This window comes from Oncorhynchus gorbuscha, linkage group LG10 (genome assembly GCF_021184085.1).
Source record: "Oncorhynchus gorbuscha isolate QuinsamMale2020 ecotype Even-year linkage group LG10, OgorEven_v1.0, whole genome shotgun sequence".
In the NCBI taxonomy this organism is placed as follows: domain Eukaryota; kingdom Metazoa; phylum Chordata; class Actinopteri; order Salmoniformes; family Salmonidae; genus Oncorhynchus; species Oncorhynchus gorbuscha.
In genome coordinates this window covers 60,114,911-60,138,470 of record NC_060182.1, presented here as the reverse complement: position 1 = coordinate 60,138,470, position 23,560 = coordinate 60,114,911, and the positions used below count along the sequence as shown (strand labels likewise).

General features: G+C 44.4%; 3 protein-coding genes across 10 annotated transcripts in view; 2 read left to right on the top strand and 1 right to left on the bottom strand.

Moving 5' to 3' along the window:
* Positions 1-10,251, top strand: part of adam17a (ADAM metallopeptidase domain 17a) — a 24,350-nt gene extending 14,099 nt beyond the window's left edge. The window contains exons 13-19 of one of the 2 annotated variants that reach the window (XM_046366518.1): positions 172-275; positions 830-964; positions 1,324-1,454; positions 1,648-1,726; positions 1,820-1,908; positions 6,594-6,650; positions 7,650-10,251. In XM_046366518.1, the coding sequence (XP_046222474.1) occupies positions 172-275; positions 830-964; positions 1,324-1,454; positions 1,648-1,726; positions 1,820-1,908; positions 6,594-6,650; positions 7,650-7,985 (931 nt within the window). In that variant the 3' untranslated portion in view covers positions 7,986-10,251. Of the gene's footprint in view, positions 1-171; positions 276-829; positions 965-1,323; positions 1,455-1,647; positions 1,727-1,819; positions 1,909-6,593; positions 6,651-7,212; positions 7,624-7,649 lie in introns of those variants that run through there. The other variant, XM_046366520.1, reaches the window with a different exon arrangement.
* Positions 9,739-13,506, bottom strand: iah1 (isoamyl acetate hydrolyzing esterase 1 (putative)). Its single transcript, XM_046366521.1, has 6 exons — positions 13,346-13,506; positions 13,175-13,227; positions 11,543-11,694; positions 11,238-11,399; positions 10,937-11,058; positions 9,739-10,669 (listed from the first exon to the last, which is right to left on the bottom strand). Exons 1-6 carry the CDS (start codon positions 13,406-13,408, stop codon positions 10,496-10,498), a joined length of 726 nt encoding a protein of 241 aa, XP_046222477.1. The 5' UTR covers positions 13,409-13,506; the 3' UTR covers positions 9,739-10,495.
* Positions 12,968-23,543, top strand: itgb1bp1 (integrin beta 1 binding protein 1). Of its 7 annotated transcripts, none has more exons than XM_046366526.1 (7): positions 12,968-13,121; positions 17,522-17,746; positions 18,551-18,629; positions 18,951-19,084; positions 20,518-20,610; positions 20,775-20,924; positions 22,931-23,543. In XM_046366526.1, exons 2-7 carry the CDS (start codon positions 17,675-17,677, stop codon positions 22,997-22,999), a joined length of 597 nt encoding a protein of 198 aa, XP_046222482.1. In that variant the 5' UTR covers positions 12,968-13,121; positions 17,522-17,674; the 3' UTR covers positions 23,000-23,543. The 7 variants fall into 7 exon arrangements, with proteins under 7 accessions (XP_046222482.1, XP_046222484.1, XP_046222481.1 ...); XM_046366528.1 differs by having other exon boundaries at positions 12,974-13,121; positions 17,618-17,746; XM_046366525.1 differs by lacking the exon at positions 12,968-13,121 and adding an exon at positions 16,917-17,064.
* The last annotated feature ends 17 nt before the right edge of the window (positions 23,544-23,560 follow it).

Here is a 23,560-nt window from a genome sequence, read left to right as displayed (position 1 = left end):
GCCGATGCACATTGCATTTGTTTGATTCAAGCAGTATCCAGTAGCCTACCTCTAGTATCTTGAGCAGCCTGAGCAAGCGAAGTGCATATACACTGCTAAGCTGCTTGCTGACATTCACAACATGTGAACTGAGGTTGTGTACTCTTTTTTTCTGTGTCCCGGTACATCCAGTGACAGGAATAGTCCGTGCTGTAAGAAATGCAAGTTTGAGCAGGCAGGGAAGACGTGCCAGGAGCCCATCAACGCCACCTGTAAGGGCATGTCCCTCTGCACAGGTAAGCCCCACCCCCCTCCCTACTGGACATACACAGGACTGCCAGGGCTAGACGGACTGATGGGATTTATTTTTTGATTTGTCATTGATGATTTGTAATGCATGGCTCCCTTGTAAAATATGCTTTGTTTTTGATGGGGCTCTCCCCTGCTTAAATAGAGGTTCAATAAAATAAACTCCAGCTTTTCTGACATTTTCCTCTTCAACATAACAATTTATTTATTTTTATTTCAACTTTATTTAACTAGGCAAGTCAGTTAAGAACAAATTCTTATTTACAATGACAGCCTAGTAACAGAGGGTTAACTGCCTGGTTCAGGGGCGGAACGATAGATTTATACCTTGTCAGCTTGGGGATTTGATCTAGCAACCTTTCGGTTGATGGCTCAACGCTGTAACCACTAGTCTACCTGCCGCCCAATGACTCATGATCTGCTATGTAAGATATGTTGGAACAAAATCCTCTAGCTGGATAGGTCCCCAGGTCTTGCTGTTGAGACATCTGTTGGTGTTTTTGACTGACTTCACTGTGTGTTGTACTATCCATCCCCTTAGGTGACAGCAGTGAGTGCCCAGCCCCAGACAACGCTCCGGACAATACCATCTGTGTGGACAGTGGGAGGTGCAGAAACGGGGAGTGCATAACCTTCTGTGAGGCCGTGCAGAAGCTGCAGCCCTGTGCTTGTAATGGTACGACCCTCTAGCAGACGCACTGCTCCAATCTAGACTGACACCGCTGACCAGTTCTTTGGTGTACCCATCGAAATACAACTGTAGAGAGACTGATGTCTACGTTCTCTCTACGGTGTACCCAGCATAGAAATAGATTCTATAGATTATATTTCTATGGTACCCAATATCTTGCATTAGAAAGGATTTGTTCTTTATTTGATTTGATGCCTCGCAAGTTTACATTTCGAAACCCAAAGCCTTTCATTTGATTCCTGACAATATACTGTAACTAATTGATATTCTGAGAAAGGGAAAGGTAAAGCACATGTGGTCCAGGCTGTCTTTAACCCCAACCTGACCTCTCTCGACTCTTCCAGAGACATACGACTCGTGTAAGGTGTGCTGTCGGGACAAAAATGGTGCCTGCACTCCTTTTGTCAAAAGCGACCGGAGCGTCCTGTACCTGCGCAAGGGGAAACCCTGCACCGTGGGCTTCTGTGATGAGGCTGTGAGTGACTGACCTCTTCCCTTTTTTTTAGCATGGCCCTTTTTTTACCTTTATTCATAGTTTCAACACATTTCACTTTAATAATGCATTCAAATCTAAATAATAAAACATTTTGACACAAAGAAAACATTGTGAAAAGATGATATTGATAAAATGATGATACGGGGTATTGATTTGTCTGTGTTTGTTTCAGGGTAGATGCATGAAGCAAGTCCAGGATGTGATCGAGAGGTTGTGGGATTTCATCGACAAGCTGGACATCAACACATTCGGTGAGTGGCGATGCAGTGAGGTCTATACTAGATGTTGTGATTGACTTGAACGGCTGCTCGGAGTTGAAGTATTTTTCTCTCTCTCTCTCATAGGGAAGTTCCTAGCAGACAATATAGTGGGCTCAGTGGTGGTGTTCTCTCTAGTCTTCTGGATCCCTCTCAGCATCCTGGTACACTGTGTGGTGAGACCTGAACCCAAAACACTCACACACCAATACCAGACTTACCTCAAATCTTCCTTCAGGGCAAACATTCCTCTGATCAATTGTTTAGTGATGACGGAAATAGCAGATACGCTTATCATGTTAAATATATAAATCAGTGGGGGCGTCCCGAGTGGTCTTAGGGCACTGCGTTGCATTACTTGAGGCGTCACTACAGACCTGGCTTCGATCCTAGGTTGTATCACAGCCTGCCGTGACCGGGAGACCCATTAGGCACTATTGGCCCAGCGTCGTCCGAGTTAGGGGAAGGTTTAGCCGGCCGAGATTTCCTTGCCCCAACGCACTTTAGCGACTCCTTGTGGCAGGCCAAATCAAATCAAATCAAATTTATTTATATAGCCCTTCGTACATCAGCTGATATCTCAAAGTGCTGTACAGAAACCCAGCCTAAAACCCCAAACAGCAAACAATGCAGGTGTAAAAGCACGGTGGCTAGGAAAAACTCCCTAGAAAGGCCAAAACCTAGGAAGAAACCTAGAGAGGAACCGGGCTATGTGGGGTGGCCAGTCCTCTTCTGGCTGTGCCGGGTAGAGATTATAACAGAAAATGACCAAGATGTTCAAATGTTCATAAATGACCAGCATGGTCAAATAATAATAAGGCAGAACAGTTGAAACTGGAGCAGCAGCACAGTCAGGTGGACTGGGGACAGCAAGGAGCCATCATGTCAGGTAGTCCTGGGGCACGGTCCTAGGGCTCAGGTCCTCCGAGAGAGAGAAAGAAAGAGAAAATTAGAGAGAGCATATGTGGGGTGGCCAGTCCTCTTCTGGCTGTGCCGGGTGGAGATTATAACAGAACGTGGCCAAGATGTTCAAATGTTCATAAATGACCAGCATGGTTGAATAATAGTAAGGCAGAACAGTTGAAACTGGAGCAGGAGCATGGCCAGGTGGACTGGGGACAGCAAGGAGTCCTCATGTCAGGTAGTCCTGGGACATGGTCCTAGGGCCCAGGCCAGTTGAAACTGGAGCAGCAGCATGGCCAGGTGGACTGGGGACAGCAAGGAGTCATCATGTCAGGTAGTCCTGGGGCATGGTTCTAGGGCTCAGGTCCTCCGAGAGAGAGAAAGAAGGAGAGAAGGAGAGAATTAGAGAACGCACACTTAGATTTACACAGGACACCGAATAGGACAGGAGAAGTACTCCAGATAAACAAACTGACCCTAGCCCCCGACACATAAACTACTGCAGCATAAATACTGGAGGCTGAGACAGGAGGGGTCAGGAGACACTGTGGCCCCATCCGAGGACACCCCCGGACAGGGCCAAACAGGAAGGATATAACCCCACCCACTTTGCCAAAGCACAGCCCCCACACCACTAGAGGGAAATCTACAACCACCAACTTACCATCCTGAGACAAGGCCGAGTATAGCCCACAAAGATCTCCGACACGGTACAACCCAAAGGGGGGGGAAACCCAGACAGGCCGACCACAACAGTGAATCAACCCACCCAGGTGACGCACCCCCCCCCAGGGACGGCACGAGAGAGCCCCAGCAAGCCAGTGACTCAGCCCCCGTAACAGGGTTAGAGGCAGAGAATCCCAGTGGAAAAAGGGAACCGGCCAGGCAGAGACAGCAAGGGCGGTTCGTTGCTCCAGAGCCTTTCCGTTCACCTTCCCACTCCTGGGCCAGACTACACTCAATCATATGACCCACTGAAGAGATGAGTCTTCAGTAAAGACTTAAAGGTTGAGACCGAGTTTGCGTCTCTGACATGGGTAGGCAGACCGTTCCATAAAAATGGAGCTCTATAGGAGAAAGCCCTGCCTCCAGCTGTTTGCTTAGAAATTCTAGGGACAATTAGGAGGCCTGCGTCTTGTGACCGTAGCGTACGTATAGGTATGTACGGCAGGACCAAATCAGAGAGGTAGGTAGGAGCAAGCCCATGTAATGCTTTGTAGGTTAGCAGTAAAACCTTGAAATCAGTCCTTGCTTTGACAGGAAGCCAGTGTAGAGAGGCTAGCACTGGAGTAATATGATCAAATTTTTTGGTTCTAGTCAGGATTCTAGCAGCCGTATTTAGCACTAACTGAAGTTTATTTAGTGCTTTATCCGGGTAGCCGGAAAATAGAGCATTGCAGTAGTCTAACCTAGAAGTGACAAAAGCATGGATTAATTTTTCTGCATCATTTTTGGACAGAAAGTTTCTGATTTTTGCAATGTTACGTAGATGGAAAAAAGCTGTCCTCGAAATGGTCTTGATATGTTCTTCAAAAGAGAGATCAGGGTCCAGAGTAACGCCGAGGTCCTTCACAGTTTTATTTGAGACGACTGTACAACCATTAAGATTAATTGTCAGATTCAACAGAAGATCTCTTTGTTTCTTGGGACCTAGAACAAGCATCTCTGTTTTGTCCGAGTTTAATAGTAGAAAGTTTGCAGCCATCCACTTCCTTATGTCTGAATCACATGCTTCTAGCGAGGGCAATTTTGGTGCTTCACCGTGTTTCATTGAAATGTACAGCTGTGTGTCATCCGCATAGCAGTGAAAGTTTACATTATGTTTTCGAATAACATCCCCAAGAGGTAAAATATATAGTGAAAACAATAGTGGTCCTAAAACAGAACCTTGAGGAACACCGAAATGTACAGTTGATTTGTCAGAGGACAAACCATTCACAGAGACAAATTGATATCTTTCCGACAGATAAGACCTAAACCAGGCCAGAACATGTCCGTGTAGACCAATTTGGGTTTCCAATCTCTCCAAAAGAATGTGGTGATCGATGGTATCAAAAGCAGCACTAAGGTCTAGGAGCACGAGGACAGATGCAGAGCCAGGCGCCTGCAAGTTGTTGGTGGCCAGCTGAACGGTGTTTCCTCCGATACTTTGGTGTGGCTGGCTTCCAGGATTAAGCGAGCAGTGTGTCAAGAAGCAGTGCGGCTTGGCAGGGTCGTGTTTCGGAGGACGCTGCTTAGCTCTCGACCTTCACCTCTCCTGAGTCCATAGGGGATTTGCAGTGATGGGACAAGACTGTAACTACCAATTGGAAATCACAAAATTGGGGAAAAAGTACAGCACATATATATAGATATATATACTGCTCAAAAAAATAAAGGGAACACTTAAACAACACAATGTAACTCCAAGTCAATCACACTTCTGTGAAATCAAACTGTCCACTTAGGAAGCAACACTGATTGACAACATGCTGTTGTGCAAATGGAATAGACAACAGGTGGAAATTATAGGCAATTAGCAAGACACCCCCCAATAAAGGAGTGGTTCTGCAGGTGGTGACCACAGACCAATTCTCAGTTCCTATGCTTCCTGGCTGATGTTTTGGTCACTTTTGAATGCTGGCGATGCTTTCACTCTAGTGGTAGCATGAGACTGAGTCTACAACCCACACAAGTGGCTCAGGTAGTGCAGCTCATCCAGGATGGCACATCAATGCGAGCTGTGGCAAGAAGGTTTGCTGTCTGTCAGCGTAGTGTCCAGAGCATGGAGGCGCTACCAGGAGACAGGCCAGTACATCAGGAGATGTGGAGGAGGCCGTAGGAGGGCAACAACGCAGCAGCAGGACCGTTACCTCCGCCTTTGTGCAAGGAGGAGCAGGAGGAGCACTGCCAGAGCCCTGCAAAATTACCTCCAGCAGGCCACAAATGTGCATGTGTCTGCTCAAACTATCAGAAACAGACTCCATGAGGGTGGTATGAGGGCCCGATGTCCAGAGGTGGGGGTTGTGCTTACAGCCCAACACCGTGCAGGACGTTTGGCATTTGCCAGAGAACACCAAGATTGGCAAATTCGCCACTGGCGCCCTGTGCTCTTCACAGATGAAAGCAGGTTCACACTGAGCACATGACAGAGTCTGGAGACGCCGTGGCGAACGTTCTGCTGCCTGCAACATCCTCCAGCATGAGCGGTTTGGCGGTGGGTCAGTCATGGTGTGGGGTGGCATTTCTTTGGGGGGCCCTGGGTTCCTCCTAATGCAAGACAATGCAAGACCTCATGTGGCTGGAGTGTGTCAGCAGTTCCTGCAAGAGGAAGGCATTGATGCTATGGACTGGCCCACCCGTTCTCCAGACCTGAATCCAATTGAGCACATCTGGGACATCATGTCTCGCTCCATTCACCAACGCCACGTTGCACCACAGACTGCCCAGGAGTTGGCGGATGCTTTAGTCCAGGTCTGGGAGGAGATCCCTCAGGAGACCGTCCGCCACCTCATCAGGAGCATGCCCAGGCGTTGTAGGGAGGTCATACAGGCACGTGGAAGCCACACACACCACTGAGCCTCATTTTAACTTGTTTTAAGGACATTACATCAAAGTTGGATCATTTACATTTAAGTCATTTAGCAGACGCTCTTATCCAGAGCGACTTCAGCCTGTAGTGTGGTTTTCCAGACCTCCATGGGTTGATAAATTTGACTTCCATTGGTGATTTTGTTTTTGTCAGCACATTCAACTAAGAATATTTCATTAATTCAGATCTAGGATGTGTTATTTTAGTGTTCCCTTAATTTTTTTGAGCAGTGTATATCAGACCCTTGCTTGTCTATACATCTTGTTGTCCAGTAGAGATCTGTATAAGATATTTTGCTTTCAAAGCCCACCTCGTGCATTGTTGATAGACACAATAATGTTAACTGTTTATACACTAATGGGATGCTACTGTTTTTCGTTTCTGTAGGATAAAAATCTGGACAAGGAGTATGAGGAGAACACCAAGACCATGTACTTCCCCAGCGTAAGTCCTTGAAGCTTCCTATGCCCTCATGTTCACTCCTGACCACGTGTGCTAGGTTTGAACTTTGAAGTCGCACTCGCTGTAACACGTTATCCCTTTTCGAAAGCTCATACTACTAGAGAGCACACAGTCTTATTTGCTCACCTGCGGTTATTTGTCCCAATTCCAAAATCGACCCCGACCCTAGGCAGGATCCCCTAGATCTAACAGGACTGCATAAGTGTAAGATTGAATATTCCACCAAGCCTATCAGAGGGCAAGTTGGTGTGAGAACCATATGTTATTTACCATCCAATCTGTTCAGATTTACAAGAAGTGCATAGGGGCAAGGGTTTAGGAATGGATTTGGAACTGGGCCATAGTTAGCCCATACGCAGCATGAATGGTTTCGATGCAGTAGCACGTCTGATGGCCTCACAGGGCTGACTTGAAAAGGAGAGGTTAGTCTCAACGTGACTTCCCTGGTGAAATAAAGGATAAATAAGTCAACTGTGGGATATTTGGGTTGCAATGACCTGTTCCGTCACTGTTCCGTTTGCCTTGGCCCCTCGCGGAACTGCAGCAGATGGTTGAGGTACCTGTACTTAGTAGAGCTCCACCCTCAGGTGAGTGTGTGAGGTGTGGAGGAGGGGGGCAGGGTGCACGCTGTCTGTGTGTCACAAGGATGCGCAAGGTGTGAGGAGAGGCACTGTGTTGTCTTTGTGAGGTTGTTTGTCGACCTTGTTGCATGGAGCCAGTGTCCGAGTTTCTTTTTGTTTTTTTTGGGCTGCACAGTGTACTGTTTAGTTGTAATGGTGCGGATAGACTGGGCCTGTTCCATTTAATCTCCGCCAGTTTACTTGGAAATAATGAACAGTTTAACTTTATTTTCCATGGTGTATTTTTTTTCTTTCTTCCCCAAGTCATGGCGAATTCAGTTTAAAAGGATCGGCACCCCAGTTACAGGCAGTTAGTCAAACACAACCCTGACTCTACTACCACCCCCCCTCCCCTCCCCAGAACGCAGAGATGCTGAGCAGCCTCGAGTCGGCCTCCGTCCGCATCGTCAAGCCACCTCCGCCTCCCACCTTCTTCTCCGCCGCTCGGATCCCACCCCACTCCCTTCCTTCTCTACCCCCAACGGGCCCGTCTGCCTCAGGCAGCAGCAGTACCCCAGCCCCAGGCTCGGCTTCGGGCCCTGGCCCGTCCTCGGGGAGCGTAGTGGTGGTGGGGAGGGCCCACGGATGGCCACCATCCAGGAGGATCCCAACTGCGACTCTCACCTCGACCTGGACAAGGACGACTTCCCTCCTCGCGGAGGCTCCAACGCCACCAAGTCTTCATACGAGGACCTGACGGCGGAGCAGAGCACGCCACGCTCGGGCCGCCACGACAAGCGCCGCCTCAAGAGGCAGGCCTGCGTGGTGGACAGTAAAGAGACCCAGTGCTGAGGGAACATGTGTTTGTAGATGTACACACTCACAATTGTACATGAGGGAACATGCGAGCACACAGTCCAGAATAGATGCAGTATGTAGGTACACGCATACAGACACTCATGTATATCCATGCACATAATAGATGACACTATAAAAGATGCTGGAAACTGCCAAAATAAAGGAAACACTTGAGTAAATGAGGGATACGAAGTGTATTGAGAGCAGGTGCTTCCACACAGGTCTGGTCCTGTGTTAAATTAAGCAATTAAATGTATAAAAACACCCAGTTTCCAATTATTTTGGCTTCCATGGCTAGAAGAAATCTGTGACTTTGAAAGAGGGGTCTCAAAAGAGCAAAGGCTGTTTAAAGGGTGTGTGTGTCACCAGATCTCAACCCAATTGAAAACTTAAAGGGAAATTCTGGAGTGGCGCCTGAGACGGCGGTTTTTCCACCACCATCAACAAAACACCAAATTATGTAATTTCTTGTGGAAGAATTGTTGTATCCATACAATAAAATCCCAGACACTTATATACTAAGGCGCATTGAAGCTGACCTAGCGGCTCGTGGGTTGACCCAACATCCTATCAAGACCTTGTCGTCTGTGTTTCTTTTAGTTTGGCAGATACCTGTACATGACTAAACATTGCACACAAACACCCACTCATAGACTGAAACTTGCTCCACAGCACTGGCAGCAACACAGTATCGAGCAGGACTCTTAAGGGGCTGCTACATCTAGATTCTATACGGTCCATTTGGAAGACTAGCGTACAACCAAAATAGGTGCCTATCTTGAGTATAGTAGTGTTCTGACGCCAGTGACTGCTGTTTTAGAATAGCCTAGAGACCGAATGATTTGTGCCTTTGTTCGTTTCGAGTCAAAGCCAAGTGCTTACTTTGGCACCACTCACTCCGATACAGTCCAGACAGTCTAGTTTTTGGACATGTTCTCTCGAATGACTTGACAGGCAGAATGGGCTGATGGATTAACAGCTGGGCCAGTTGATATACCACTGCCACGACTGAACTATTGGTTAGGCTTAGTGTGTCGTCTTAGAATCAATGCTAAGGTTAAAAGTCAAATGTGCCGTTGTAAATGTCTGTTTAGTCACCTCACGTTCATGTCAGTAAGAAAATGATTTGCCTTTTATTTCTGATATTGCCTGGTTTTTCCACAGCCCCCACCCCCTCCCCCAAAAAGTCACCTCGTTTACCATGCATGTAATATTGCCGTAGGGAATTCAGCTGTTAAATGGATGTCAACGGGTAGTGTTCAAACGTAGAGGGCTGGTTGAACTGATGCCCAGGAAGATATTGTTCTCTGGTCATTTAAACCCAAAAGGAAAAGAAGATTTGTGAAACGGGCAGCGACTGACAAGAGGTCCATACTAGTAGTTATTCTGGGCAGAATACCAGGTGAAATCAGTGCGCTGTGTCAAACCTACCTAACTGTTGTCTCCACTCTTCAAGTGTTGGTTCTGTTTCATTTGTCGTGAAATAATTCTGAAACTTGTTTTTATATTGTTGTGTGTGGCCTTGTCAATTACACTGTTGTGACCTATGAACTTTGTTCTTCATCCCAAATAATGCAAAAGTCAAGTTATTTCACCCTTCATACAACACATTGGAAGATGAGGGACTGTTCATTCATTGCATTCGGACATTATTTGTTGACCAACTTCTGATTTATTTAATTTTTTTACATCCACAACACTAGTGCCTTATTTCTGAAGTTGAGCCTAAATGTTTTCATTTTGACCACTGCTCCTTATTTCTGTATGTACTGTAGGCAACGGGAATGTCACTATCACCCCAGATGAAAATTGTGCTTACTAATTGGAACTGCTATTTCTAAGCTCCGTAAGCCCTTCTTTTGAATATTCTTGTGCCAATGATGAATGAATACCTATCAGCTTGTAGAATCTTTTCACCATTTCCTGTATATTAGGTGATGAGTACTTGCGTATATGTGGAAATGTTTGCTTGTGGGCCAAGGGCATTCTGCAGCTTTGTTATAATAGCCTATTGTCCACAGATATCGTGAGTATAAGCCTACATCATAGTATTAGCTCTGAGATGCGAGGGGAAACTCGACTCCATAAGTTTTCTGACTGTCCTGTTTCACGTGCAGGGTGTACTCAATGACCTGGATGAATAAAATGTGTATGCCCACTTGAAACTGGCTTCTTGCTTACAGTGAACACACACATTCTAAAAAAATTGTGTTTCAACACAGACCTCAGGAAATTTAAAAAGAACATTTAAAAACATGTCATATCGTGGTTTTATATATTTCAGTCGTATGGAATGAGGACTGATTCCAACCCCTTTGTCATCCCATTACCGTAGCCGACCAGTGGACATAACTGGGTGTACCTGAGGCCCCATCTCTAACCTTCCCCTCTCACTCAGCCTGAGGGCCATCAGTCACACAGTAGACCACTCTCTGGCTGTTTAGGGTCTACATCGCCCCAGTAAGGCAGGATGAAGGGCAACTCCTCCACCCTGCTCTTCAACAGCGTCCACAGATGCTGTGACACAAACTGGTTCCCCTTCTCAGAGAGATGGAGCCCGTCTGAGAGGTAGCCTGTGAAGTCCTGCAGGAAAGAGAATTGTTGACAAAGTTACATGGCTACTACCAAAGATCACTATATTAGTGTTACATGACTAGAGTAGGGCCAGGGTTCAATCCGATAGTGCCTTGTCAGCAATGCACCTTCCAAAAGGCAAATGTTCCCGCCGAGGTTCACCGTATACGCTTGCTGATGTTGGGCTCGATAGAGAATTACCTTGCAATGGTGCGTTGTCCAAAAAGCTGAGCAACGGTAACATCAAAATGACAAGTATTCCATTGGTTGTCTCACCTGTCCATCATTCTGCATGAGAGTCCAGAGGTCCAGCACGTCTGCCCCACACTGACCGGCAGCCTGCACACAGGCCTGGGCATACTGGCCAGCCACAGAGTTGAAACGGTTCAGAGCACTACCTGTAGGGAGAGAACAGACATATAGAAGCCAAATAGAACGACAGCACCAAACACTACAACATTCAAGTCCACAAAATGCAATAATCTGTTTGAGGCCATTAGGCCAATGTTATGGGAATGCTCAGGAGCAAGAAGTAGGACTTGTCTTCAGTGTATCTGGTGGGTTTGTGTTCTTTAACCTTTCAGGAAACACTCCTTCTCCCAGGCTGGCTCATGCAGAGGTGGAGGAGTGATGAAGATGACCTTGTCTGCAGACACACCCACAGACCCCAGGTGTTTGACAATGTCCTTCAGGTTCTCGGAGTACTCCTGCAATGGGATGTGCTGCTGTGGGTTCTTATCTAAAGAAGGAATGAAACATCAGATCTCATAAATCGGCAAGAGCAGTGTTTGTCAATCCTGGTTCTAGGGAACACAAAGGTTGTGCAGGGTTTTGTGCCCGCCCAGCACTTGGCTAGAGAGTAACAGGTTGCACTTTCAGTACCTTCTAAAGCACAGTCGTTGGCACCAAAGAAGACCGTGACAGCAGCTATGTGGTTGCTTGAAGCACTGTCCTTGGAGATGAGGCGAGGCAAGACAATCTTTGCCCACCTGGAGTTGTAGCCTGACAACCCTCTGTTCACAACGTCACATTTTCTAGTGGACAAAAGTGACATTGTTTGATCAATTTGGCCTAATTTAGCACACATCAAAATGCATCACTCCAGTATACCCTACCCTATTCTCAGAGCAGGAAGTTGCCCCTAACCACTGATACAGGGTTTATATCAGTGGCGGTTGGTGCCGTTTAAAGACGAGGGAGGATGATTATTTGATTTGAGCATGACCTTATTTCTATTACACCATATTGGATGACTCATTCATATTCCATTCACCCAGTTCAATGTAACATCAATAGGTTTAGGCCACTACATGATACTAACATTTTCCCTGTACCCATCATGAGGTTGGTATAACCTAGCCTATGAATTTACAACGTAGGTGCACAGGTCGAGAGAATTCTGAGTAATCAAGGTGACAGACAGTGACACATTCAATACCGCCCCACTCTTGCCTGCATCTAGCTGATCTAGAGTATAATTATTATTCCAACAATTGTAAACGATAATTTCTATAAGACAAATATGGGTATGTTCATCCCTGTTTAGTTCAACAGAATTGGCGCAATGAATACAACCCTGATCACACACAAACACTATTCACTTTCATACCAGACACATACAAACAGCTCGTTGTATATACAATTCCTTCTCGCATCTATCTACATGCTCTCCTCCTCTCACCTTTCCCATTCACTTGTGGACTTCAGTGCACAGACACATCAGCAGTCTGTGACCAGACAACAAAAACTTTGGTTCATTTTAAAAATGTAGAAAATGCTCCGTTATTAAAATACATAAATGCTTTGCTCCATGAAGTAATCCATCTCGATCAATGAGAGAGGATTTGAAATAGACAAGATGGCAGCGTACACAGTTTAGGATTACTTCATGGAGCAAATCATTTATTTGAGTAACTGAGCATTTTCCAAATTCAAACCACATTTTAGAAGATACATGTTTGGCAGAATCGAGATCAATGATAACATTACCAAGTTAAGGTTAGTGGTAAATGACCTGTGCTTCGCCAAACAGTACCTATCCTGTAATCCTGTTATAAATTTGTAGCTAGTTCAGACAGAGAACTGATACTGTATACTGGTTGTTGGGGTGGGATTGATGTGGAGGGGTCCGTGGGTGGCTTTTTACAATTTCAATGGTTCCTTGTGTTCTCAACAGGAGGAAGAAGTTGGGTCCAAATCTTATGTTGGTTACCATAGTTATTGCATATCACGTGAATCCTGTCAATTAAAAAGGGAACATTTGGGTGCAATCAATTAGCTTAATTTCCCATAGATCAAATTACATGTCAACAAAATAGTGTTGCAGGAATGCTAGTCTTATGTTTGTAACTACAGAAACCATTTCTGAACAATCTGTGATGGGGAGGTGTCATGTGTTTCCTGAAATTACATGGAACGACTATGGGCAACCTGCCATCCCTATGAAAAGAATGTAGGAATGGTGAGTGCAACTATTTAAAAGTATTCCATGTGCGAAAACGTAAAATGACTCACCTGGCCAGTTGATTTGCAATTTCGGAACCCCATCCATTAGGTTGGAATGAAAACTGAAACAAATCAACAAGAAGTGAGAGGTGAACTGGCAAGTTGCTAGCTAGCAAGCTAACCCGATTTGTAAATGGACGAAACCCTGCAAACAGATCGTTTCTGAATGAGAAAATGTACCTGTGTGATCGAGTCGCCAAATAAAATCACTTGAGGCCAAATTATGTTCTTGATTTTGGACATTGCTAGCTAGTACAAATGTTGAGCCGAGAGCTAACTTTATACTTTCAGATTTAGAAATGAAAGCAGTGCTGACTGAATGATAGACGTTCGCATGCTAAATTGCGCCATCTACCGTGTGGAGGTGGAAGGCGAAAATAATAATGGCAGAGTAAAATAATTTGACAAGTCGCCTTTTTGTTGTTTATTTCACTATTTTGATGAATGACATACATTTTCTTTACTGTAAAATAAATACTTTCATAATGACATAAAACAAGATCACAACAAGTTTTCAAACAACATTCCAAACATAGATACAGAACCAACCTGCTTGCTTTCAGTTCACTATCACTGATAATAGTACGGATCAAACACTATTTGGCTGTTTCTATACCCAATATATATCAACAGATTTTTTTTTCTACAAAATGTCCAAACAAATCAGTGCATTTGAGCCATGCATCTCAATGCTTAGTTACAGAATGCAGTTAACTTTACACTGGTCACCCATCTTTAATAGCGTAACCAGATCCAGACAGCCACTGCTGTCCCTCAAGTAGTCTATCCATTCTAGAAGTATCAGTGAGAGTAAGTGATGAGTAGGATGACATTTCCCCTGGACTTCCACTCTTCATTTCCCCCCTAATGATTAACGTAGATTTCGGACGGTAATATGATCCTAGGATTAAACGACTATCAGGCACAGGGGGTTGGACGTCTGCGGAGGAACAGACAACTGCTTCAGGTAGCTGCAGGATGACCCCTTTCAGGGGTTCTTTGAACCCAATTATGTATGTCTCTGGTTGTACCCCTCATACGTCAGGGTTGAGGGCGTCGTAGAGACGCTGCACTGCCAGGTCCTTCGTCTCCTTCAGAGAGACCTTCTTTAAAATAGCTGTGCATACATGTTTGTGTGATAGTTTCAATACAATAAAACTTTATTTATTCCCCGGAAGGGACAATTAAGGCAAGTGGATACTGGTAAAGGTCAAAGTCAATGGCCACACCTTTCTGAGCTTTAGGGTTTAGACTGGACTTCCAACACAACAGTAGTGTGCATGTCATTCAACGGGTTGGCAATAAACTAGTGGACGACAGAGAAACATGGATGAAAACATTCCAGTTTCTCAACAATCTCAGACACCACAAATACATTGTTATTGATACTGCAAGAAGCATTGCCTGATGTGAACATCATTGTGTCATGTTCATTAGGGCACATGAGAGAGAACGTTTTGCGACAGAAAACGTTAGTCACGTCCAGGTAGTCCCTCCCTGTTTCAGTCCATTCTCTTCCGTTTGGTGCTTAAGGATCAAGACCCAGACTACAACATGCTCACCTCCAGCGTCACCATGCCTGCCTCATGCACCAGTGTGATGTTCTTGAGGGTCTTTTCTGTAGCTTCCAAATCCTCAATGATGTTTCTCAGCTGACCCACTAGCACAGAGTAGGGTCTAGCGAATATGATGGCCTGGGTCTGTTTCACTGTGCTCATGGCCAGGTCTGTGTAGTCTAGGGAACATTTTATTTGACCTTTATTTAAATAGGCAAGTCGGTTAAGAACAAATTCTTATTTTCAACGACGGCCTAGGAACAGTGGGTCAACTGCCTTGTTCAAGGGCAGAACAACAGATTTTTACCTTGTCAGCCCGGGGATTCGATCTTGCAACCTTTCAGTTACTAGTCCAATGCTCTAACCACTAGTCTACCTATGGATACAGTCAGAAGAACCAGGCTACATTGCGGGAACAACGTGTGAACAATAGCCTGTTAATGACGCTACAGTGCATACCTTGTTGCAGACAATGCCAGCTAGGCTAAAGCAGAAACATGCTGGCACTCAGGCTAAAAGACTGTATGACTTAGCCATACATGCTAAGTCATGGCCAAGGTCCCCTCCACATGTTAGCCTGCGATGAGGACACTGTTCCTCTTGTCGGTGCACCACCTCTCAAAACAGCTCCCTGGACAGGCCGCTCTGCATCATACCTGGAGACACCATCACCACACCGGGACCTATGTTGTCAAAGTGGTGCATACTCTGGAGAGACCGAGTGGGGACAAAACCTCAGAGACAGGGAAAGCTCGAGTCTGGGACCCAGCTTCATCATTGAGAGCGGTTTTAATTGGTGTCTCCCAAGCTAATCTCCCAGACATATTGATCCATATGTGGAATATGGATATAACGACCATATGAGACAGCGGGCTTCCCTGTTCACTATGTCATGGACCGTGTTACAGAAGCGAGCCTCGCACACCTCCATTTTCTTCTTGGATGTGAGTGCTGTATGTGGATGAGAGAGAGAGAAATGTTTGAACCCATCTGCCAATGTGTAAAGGACAAAATATCACAGTGCTTACTGACTATTGGTTACATAATATGAGGAGGATGTCAGGTTTGACACTGGGGACATCTGCAGCCATTAGATGTCTGTCCTCCTGGCGAGAGAATACAGCTAGGGAGAGAGAATTTGTTGTTGTTGAATAATTCACCCCCAACACAGAGGACTGTCATTATGATGACCAGAGAAGGGCATTAGAATAGAAAAACTGCAACACAACAATATCACAACATACAGTAAGTATATTGTGTACAGTTTTGTACTTCAGAGGAAACCGAAACACAAATTTAAAAGTTCAATCATCACAATACTTCAATCCACTCCCCCCTACCTTAGCTCCAGAAATCTCGATCATGGCTGCACCAAGGACGTGCCCGGCGTGTTAAGCTGGGCGAACCCCCCATTCAGCGCCCGCCCGGGGCCGATAGCGCCGACCCCGGTAAGATGTCGCCCGTACCTAAATCCGCTACTGATTTGTATTAGTCTATAAATGCATATATTTGCCTAAATTCGTAATCTCTCCCACATGTTATTCGACTACGACGTTTGAAAGTGTAATGATAATAATTCAGCCATGGTTGTTCGACACTAGCCACAAAATTAAGGAAATTAGAAGGGGGGGGGGTGATGATTTTCGGCACAACACTGGTCCCTATTCTCCGTGGGTTTCCGATATATCTGCTTTACGTTTTACAGCCGCGCTGCAGAAGTAACGTATTGTAGTGGTACGTTCATAGCAGTAGTACAGTATTTATATAATAAAAACAGGACCTGGATCATGATGATGCTCTCCATTGAGTTTTCCCTCCAGACCTATGTTTGTATGAACTTCCGTCTGGCGCACACATGTCGTCAAAACAAGACCGAAGAACCACTCAAGCCATCTTTTAGTTCCGACGTAATTACACGACTTGCTCATCTTAGAAAACGTTTTCATATTTTGATTGATAGATACTGAATATACATGGGTTTAGAACTTTTTCGTTTTAGCGCTCAATTCAATCACGGTTAAAAAAAAAACATCACACCGTAGACTCGTGTTTGTGGCAGCTGAAACAAAAGTATCAATTAATGTTCATACTCTGTTACAACGTTGCACTGTGGGTGAGCGGCCTCGTTATTTGTTACAAAGTAACAAAGTTGACAATATTGATACAAACATAACTAAGTTGCGTCCCCTTTAATGTGGTGTTGGGTGGAACTGCAGAGGAAGTGAAGTGTCTTTGCGAGTCGCACTCTCGCCTACACAGAAAGAGCCACAGCCCTGCTCCTTTGATGAACAACACCCCCCCCAAAACAGCCCTCAACTGGCTTAGAACAAGTTTCAAACTGAGGTATGCCCTGTGTGTTTGTGCGTAGTGCTCCCGTTTGCCATTTTCTGTAAAAATGCACGATCATTTGAACATTTTTGAGCGTGAGCGGATACGTCGATAAGGGTGTGGGTGGGGTAAATTGTTTATCATAGCAACCGGTTTCCGTTACACGGGGCATTCATTGACAAAGTTCCGGACAATGGACTTTCATTGAGTGCCAGCCGACTCCAGACACCATTGGCAGGGACGCGCGTGTCAGCCTGTTGATTCTTAATAAGTTGGAGAAAGTTGTGACGGTGGGAGTGGTAGTATGCAGCACTTGAATATTATGCATTCACTGTGGCAGCTGTTAGTCTCATAATGTCACAATATTTATGTATGGGATTCCATTTCATAAACGATATTTCAAAATTCTGTTTTATTTCGGAGGTAAATGTTACTATTCTTTGTAATAACTTTGTAATACAACTGGTGGAAGGGTTCATCTCATTCTCTATAGACCACAAGCCCATTCACATGGATTGCCCTGTGTAGTGCTGGGACCATCACAACAAAATCTCCTCGTCTTCACCAGACAGTGGTGTCTGCAAGGGAGCTGGGGGCTGGTGGAGTGTTGGCGTCATGGTGAAGAATGTTCCGGAAGGTCAAAAAGCGTCACAGCAGCAGCAGCTCCCAGAGCAGTGAGATCAGTACCAAAAGCAAGGTGGGCCATCCTATACATTACATTACAGACTACACTGTCGTGGTCTACATTCCAAACCCAGAAAATGTGGATCTTCTCTCGTCCCTTGATGCCCTCCAGTTGATCTGAAGAGGATAGCTGTAATCAGAAGCTCCACCTAGTCCTCCAATAGGGAGCTTCCTTTGCGCTTCCTTTGTGTGGCGTTCAACAGTCTACATAGTCTCTCTCACCATGGAGACAACAGGGTACAGTCTTAGAATCCAAAAGCAGCTGCAGTCATAAAATACTGGATGCAGACAGACGGACGGGGCAGGCAGACAGATAGTCGGACAGACGGGTTAGACCGATTGTAACCTCATTAGAAGATCCCTCACATCTGACAGTGGCTTTTATTAATGTTAAAAGTGAGCTCTGACTGGACAAAGTAATCATGTCTCATACGAGATGCCTTCCCATCTGGTGAATAACAAACAAGTGCTAAGATGGTTGAGCCGACGGGGCGGAATTGATCGGATGGAGAAAGGATTCTTTATTACCATCGATTCACTTACTGCACAGCTGTCCTCTCTGATTACATTGCTGATGGGTACATGACTCCGTTTATTAAGGAGGTCTTGCATGCTGTCAAGGACTGCTCGAGTTATTTTCACATTTTTCACTTAAACTCTATTCATTAGTGGTTGGAGTATGTGTTTCTTTCTTTCTCATACACAAATATTGCAGCAGAAAGCATGACCTCTGCGTTTTGGTCAACGTTTCATCCGATCATGTAACATTTCTCAAGACAATATGGTGAGATGGTGTGCTTTTCTCTCCTCCCTTCAGTCAGTCGACTCCAGTTTGGGAGGTCTCTCCAGGTCCAGTACTGTAGCTAGCCTCGACACAGACTCGACCAAGAGCTCAGGTAAGAGAACCTACAACCATAGCCACATCTCAATTCTCTGAAATGACCTCGGCTAGTTTCCTCATCTCCTTTCCTTCCTATTCACTAACAGTCAGATGAAAGGGGCCGGAAAGGTTCCAACAATATTGCCTGTACATGTCAAGTCCTTTCAGAACTGGCTCTTGTGCATTGTAGGGCAAGAGGTTTTGCAATGGACAACTAAAATGTGTGTCTTGTTGGTAGTCCCTCCCTGTTTCACTTCCTTTTCTTCCATTTGATGCCTAATGAACACCTTCATGACCCAGTGGTAATGCCGACGGATGATTGAACTGTGAACTTTAGGTAACAGTGCTGCGTCAGAGACGTGTGCTGAGTTCAGGGTGAAGTATGTCGGAGCCATAGAGAAGCTGCCATTTGAGATGAGCAAGACCCTGCAGGAGCCTCTGGAACTCATCAACTACATCGATGCAGCCCAGGTAAGAAAAACCTGGAAACACCTTCAAATCTGGGATGTAAAGTATGGGGCCCCGTCAGAATTAGAGGTCATCGGAATGGCCGATTTAATTAGGGCCGATTTTCAAGTTTTCATAATAATCGGTAATCAACATTTTTGAGCACCGACTATGGCCAATTACATTGCATTGCATTCCACGAGGAGACTGCGTGGCAGGCTGACTACCTGTTATGCGAGTGCAGCAAGGAGCCAAGGCAAGGTGCTAGCTAGCATTAAACGTATCTTATAAACATCAATCTTAACATAATCACTAGTTAAACTAGTAATATCATCAACCATGTGAAGTTATCTAGCTTGTTCTGCGTTGCATATAATCGATGCGGTGCCTGTAAATTTATCATTGAATCACAGCCTACTTCGCCAAACGGGTGATTTAACAAGTGCATTCGCCAGAAAAGCACTGTCGTTGCACCAATGTGTACCTAAACATAAACATCCATGCCTTTCTTAAAATCAATATACAAGTATATATTTTTAAACGGGACGGTTCCGTATTTCACTGAAAGAATAAACGTTTTGTTTTCGAAATGATAGTTTCCGGATTTTACCATATTAATGATCTAAGGCTCGTATTTCTGTGTCATTATATTCTAATTAAGTCTGATTTGATAGAGCAGTCTGACTGAGCAGTGGGAGGCAGCAGCAGGCTCGTAAGCATTCATTCAAACAGCACTTTCCTGTGTTTGTCAGCAGCTCTTCGCTGTGCTTCAAGCATTGCGCTGTTTATGACTTCAAGCCTATCAACTCTCGAGATTAGTTTGGCAATACTAAAGTACCTATTAGAACATCCAATAGTCAAAGGTATATGAAATACAAATGGTATAGAGAGAAATAGTCCTATAATAACTACAACCTAAAACTTCTTACCTGGGAATATTGAAGACTCATGTTAAAAGGAACCACCAGCTTTCATATGTTCTGATCAAGGAACTGAAACGTTAGCTTTCTTACATAGCACATATTGCACTTTTACTTCTCCAACACTTTGTTTTTGCATTATTTAAACCAAATTGAACATGTTTCATTATTTGAGACTAAATTGATTTCATTGATGTATTATATTAAGTTAGTGTTCATTCAGTATTGTTGTAATTGTCATTATTACAAATTTATATGTAAAATTTGAACGATTAATTGGGATCAGCTTTTTTTGATCCACCAATAAATCGGCATCGGCGTTGAAAAATCATAATTGTTTGACCTCTAATCAGAATGCAGAACTATACATACAGGTTCAATGCAGTGCAGTGGAGACTAATTCATCACTGTATAATCACTCAATTTTATGATGCTGATGTAGATTAATGTTGGAGTGGTGTGAGGCAGAGGCAGCCTCTGTTTCCTCCTTAACAAGTCACATATGTACAAAGAGTATCTGTCGTGTTCCTTTCATAGCAAGATGGAAAGCTGCCGTTTGTGCCTGGAGAGGAGGAGATGGTACTGGGAGTGTCCAAGTATGGAGTCAAAGTGGCCTCCATGGATCAATGTGTGAGTGAATCCATTTCCATGTTTATAAATGCTCTAGCGTCCCAAAAGTTTCTACTGAACCTGGACCTTTCTAGTCGGACGTTCTCCACTGTTTCCCGCTCTACATGATTCTGTCTGCTGTTGTGATATTTGTAATGTGTATTATTGTTGTGGTTCCTGTATAGGACGTTCTGCACCGCCACCCTCTCTATCTGATAATGAGGATGCTCTGTTATGATGACGGCCTGGGGGCTGGGAAGAACCTGCTGGCTCTCAAGACCACCGATGCCAAGCAGCAGGACTGCAGCATCTGGGTGTACCAGTGCAGCAGCGCGGTGAGTGTGTGTGTGTTGAAAGTATAGGGAGCATTACTTCATTCACCACGACCTGAGATCAGCGTTTACACACACACACACACACACACACACACACACACACACACACACACACACACGACTAACACTGTCTCATATTGATAAATCTCACAGCAATATTCTGGGTTCCACACACTGGTGCTCAAGCTTGTTATCATAGCACAGTTTGTGGTAAACTCAAGGCAATGCGAGATAATGGTTTATCGTGTGTGCGACAGCTTTCCCGTCTCGACCTCCTCATCCATTCATAAGATTAGCAGCAGACTGAGGAAGCAGGCCTCAATGGCTCAGACAAGTCTCTTTCACAATGGCCCCACTGTCAGCATCAGTCACTTTGGATAAACTCATCTGCCAAATGACTGAAACAGTGTGTGAATTACATAGGGCAATGAGCACCCATAAATTCAAGCTTTGGGTGGGTCTCTAATTGATCCATTCTCCTATTTGTTTAAGATGCAATTTTGTACTGCTCGGAAGTAAAGACTATGTATTTAAACATTAAACATGTATCTTTTTATTTTCATCTGATTGTCAAACCAATCACTTCAAAAAGCAGGCTACTTGCGCACGCTCGTCCTCTCCAATCATTCCCACATCCAAACAGTGCGCAGGGCACCCACCATTTGATGAAGGGAGAGAGACATCTGTTACAAAACACCAAAAGGTGTAATGATCATTGTCATTAGCCCTACACTCTTGCAGCTTCAATTCATTGATGTGTTTTTTATTTTGGTAAAAAGAAAAGTTGGGACACCTGAAATATGGGATGCAAATATAGCTGTGTCTGTCCTGAGCTCATCGGTGCCATAGCCGTGATAAGTAGGGGTGCTAAGGGTGCGCTGCAGCACCCCCTACAAAATAGGCATTGGGAAAAAAAATGGAATAAAAAATAAATAATAAATAAATAAAAATCTCAATAGTAGTGCACTGGGTCTTTACTAGTGGTTGTGGACCTATATACACACCTGTAGTACGGGCAAAGACAATATTTTGCATCATCTCAGCTTTGGCAAAAAATATAGTTAGGAACAGTATCTTGCAGGATTCAATAGTTGGAATTGTAAGAGTCATTGCCCTGTCACTTTCTGTGATTGTCATTCTAATGGAATCTAGAAACAACAAAATCCTGTCCTCAAATATTTACATCAAAAGGTGCAACGCTATGGGCAGAGACACAAAACATCCACATCAAATTAAATATTTAACTTGATTAAATAACATGGAAAACCACTTATGCAGTATTAATTGACCATCCTTACAAACCACTTAATGTAAATGTACATTACTGTATTGTACATAGGCTGGTCATCTAGGTTAGTACCTGTAGACTTTATCACCTTGATGAAAAACAATGCACAATACAGTAATTGAGTACCTTGAGACATCAAGTGGTTTGTGACGATGTGGCTCAGTTGGTAGATTACCATGGGGGACCAGTGCGAAAAAGTATGAAAATGTGTGCACTCAAGTTCCTCTGGATAAGAGAATCTACTAAAATGTAATATGAATGAATAGACCATTTCAGTTTTCACACAAAAATAAGTTCCACTTGCAAAGTATTTCAAGAAACTGGAAAACATATATCAAGCAAGTATTTTATATTCCACAAGTATTATCAGATTAACTATTTTGTACAGATAATTATCTGACTCAAGTTAGAAATGCTGGTAAACCCTCAAATACAAATAGTTTTTTTTTTTAAACAATTACTAGTCCTATATTAGCAGACCGATATAGACGTCTTCAGCCCGGGCCCAAAAATGACATTTTGTAGGGGGAAAAGTGCAGCACCCCCACATCACTTCCCGTGCTAATGATTGCACAAGATAGGCAGAGTAGAGATGAATGTGATTTGAAAAAGAGGTAGTTTTATTTAATTTGGAATAAGCTTTTATTTACCATCGCTCACCACACTGTGTGTTTCATAACAAGTCATTTTCCTTTCGTCTCTCCCCGTCTCTGTGCAGGAACAAGCCCAGGCCATCTGCAAGGTGCTGTCTGCTTCTTTTGACTGCGTGCTGACAGAGAAGTCCTGAAAGGTTGTCGCCCTGAGGGACGGGACTATCCTCGTGACCAATCGGGAGCCTGGAAACCATAGTTTACAGCAGGGTCACAACTTACCAAGCATGCTTTGCAACACCTCTCACACACCACCTACAGACTCCACACACCATCCACCCGTCAGGTGACCATCATGAGTACGGTTATTTGTTTTTAATCTAACTTAATCTTATTTAATGTAAATACATTAGAAAGTACAGGGGCCTCTTGTCTGTACTTGGGAAGGAAGTGGCTGTTTGCTATCTAGGTCTCAAATATTGTATCCAGAGACTCCACTGACTTCCTTTATAAAAAGGGGGAAAGTGGTAACCGTGGTACGTCGCAGTCAATATTTCCACCATGGATGGAGGAACAGACAAAGACCATTACAAATATGCTGTAGACCCCCCTTCTCTTCTCCCCTATACAAACCAAAGGGATGGTATCAATACATGTTTGTGCCACTCCTCCTATACTCCGCTTGGTCCAGATGGGATTGGACCAGTTAAAATGGTACAATAAAGGAAGGATTTGAATGAATCAAGCAGTCTTTTTTC

Bases quoted from the DNA above. Each gene is read 5' to 3' on its own strand.
- iah1 (XM_046366521.1), bottom strand. From the start codon at position 13,408: ATGTCCAAAATCAAGAACATAATTTGGCCTCAAGTGATTTTATTTGGC. The intron at 11,695-13,174 runs GTGAGTCATTTT...TTTGTCCACTAG, and splicing joins ATTGCAAATCAACTGGCCAG to AAAATGTGACGTTGTGAACA. The intron at 10,670-10,936 runs GTGAGACAACCA...TCTTTCCTGCAG, and splicing joins TCATGCAGAATGATGGACAG to GACTTCACAGGCTACCTCTC.
- itgb1bp1 (XM_046366526.1), top strand. From the start codon at position 17,675: ATGTTCCGGAAGGTCAAAAAGCGTCACAGCAGCAGCAGCTCCCAGAGC. The intron at 20,611-20,774 runs GTGAGTGAATCC...GTTCCTGTATAG, and splicing joins TGGCCTCCATGGATCAATGT to GACGTTCTGCACCGCCACCC. The intron at 20,925-22,930 runs GTGAGTGTGTGT...GTCTCTGTGCAG, and splicing joins TGTACCAGTGCAGCAGCGCG to GAACAAGCCCAGGCCATCTG.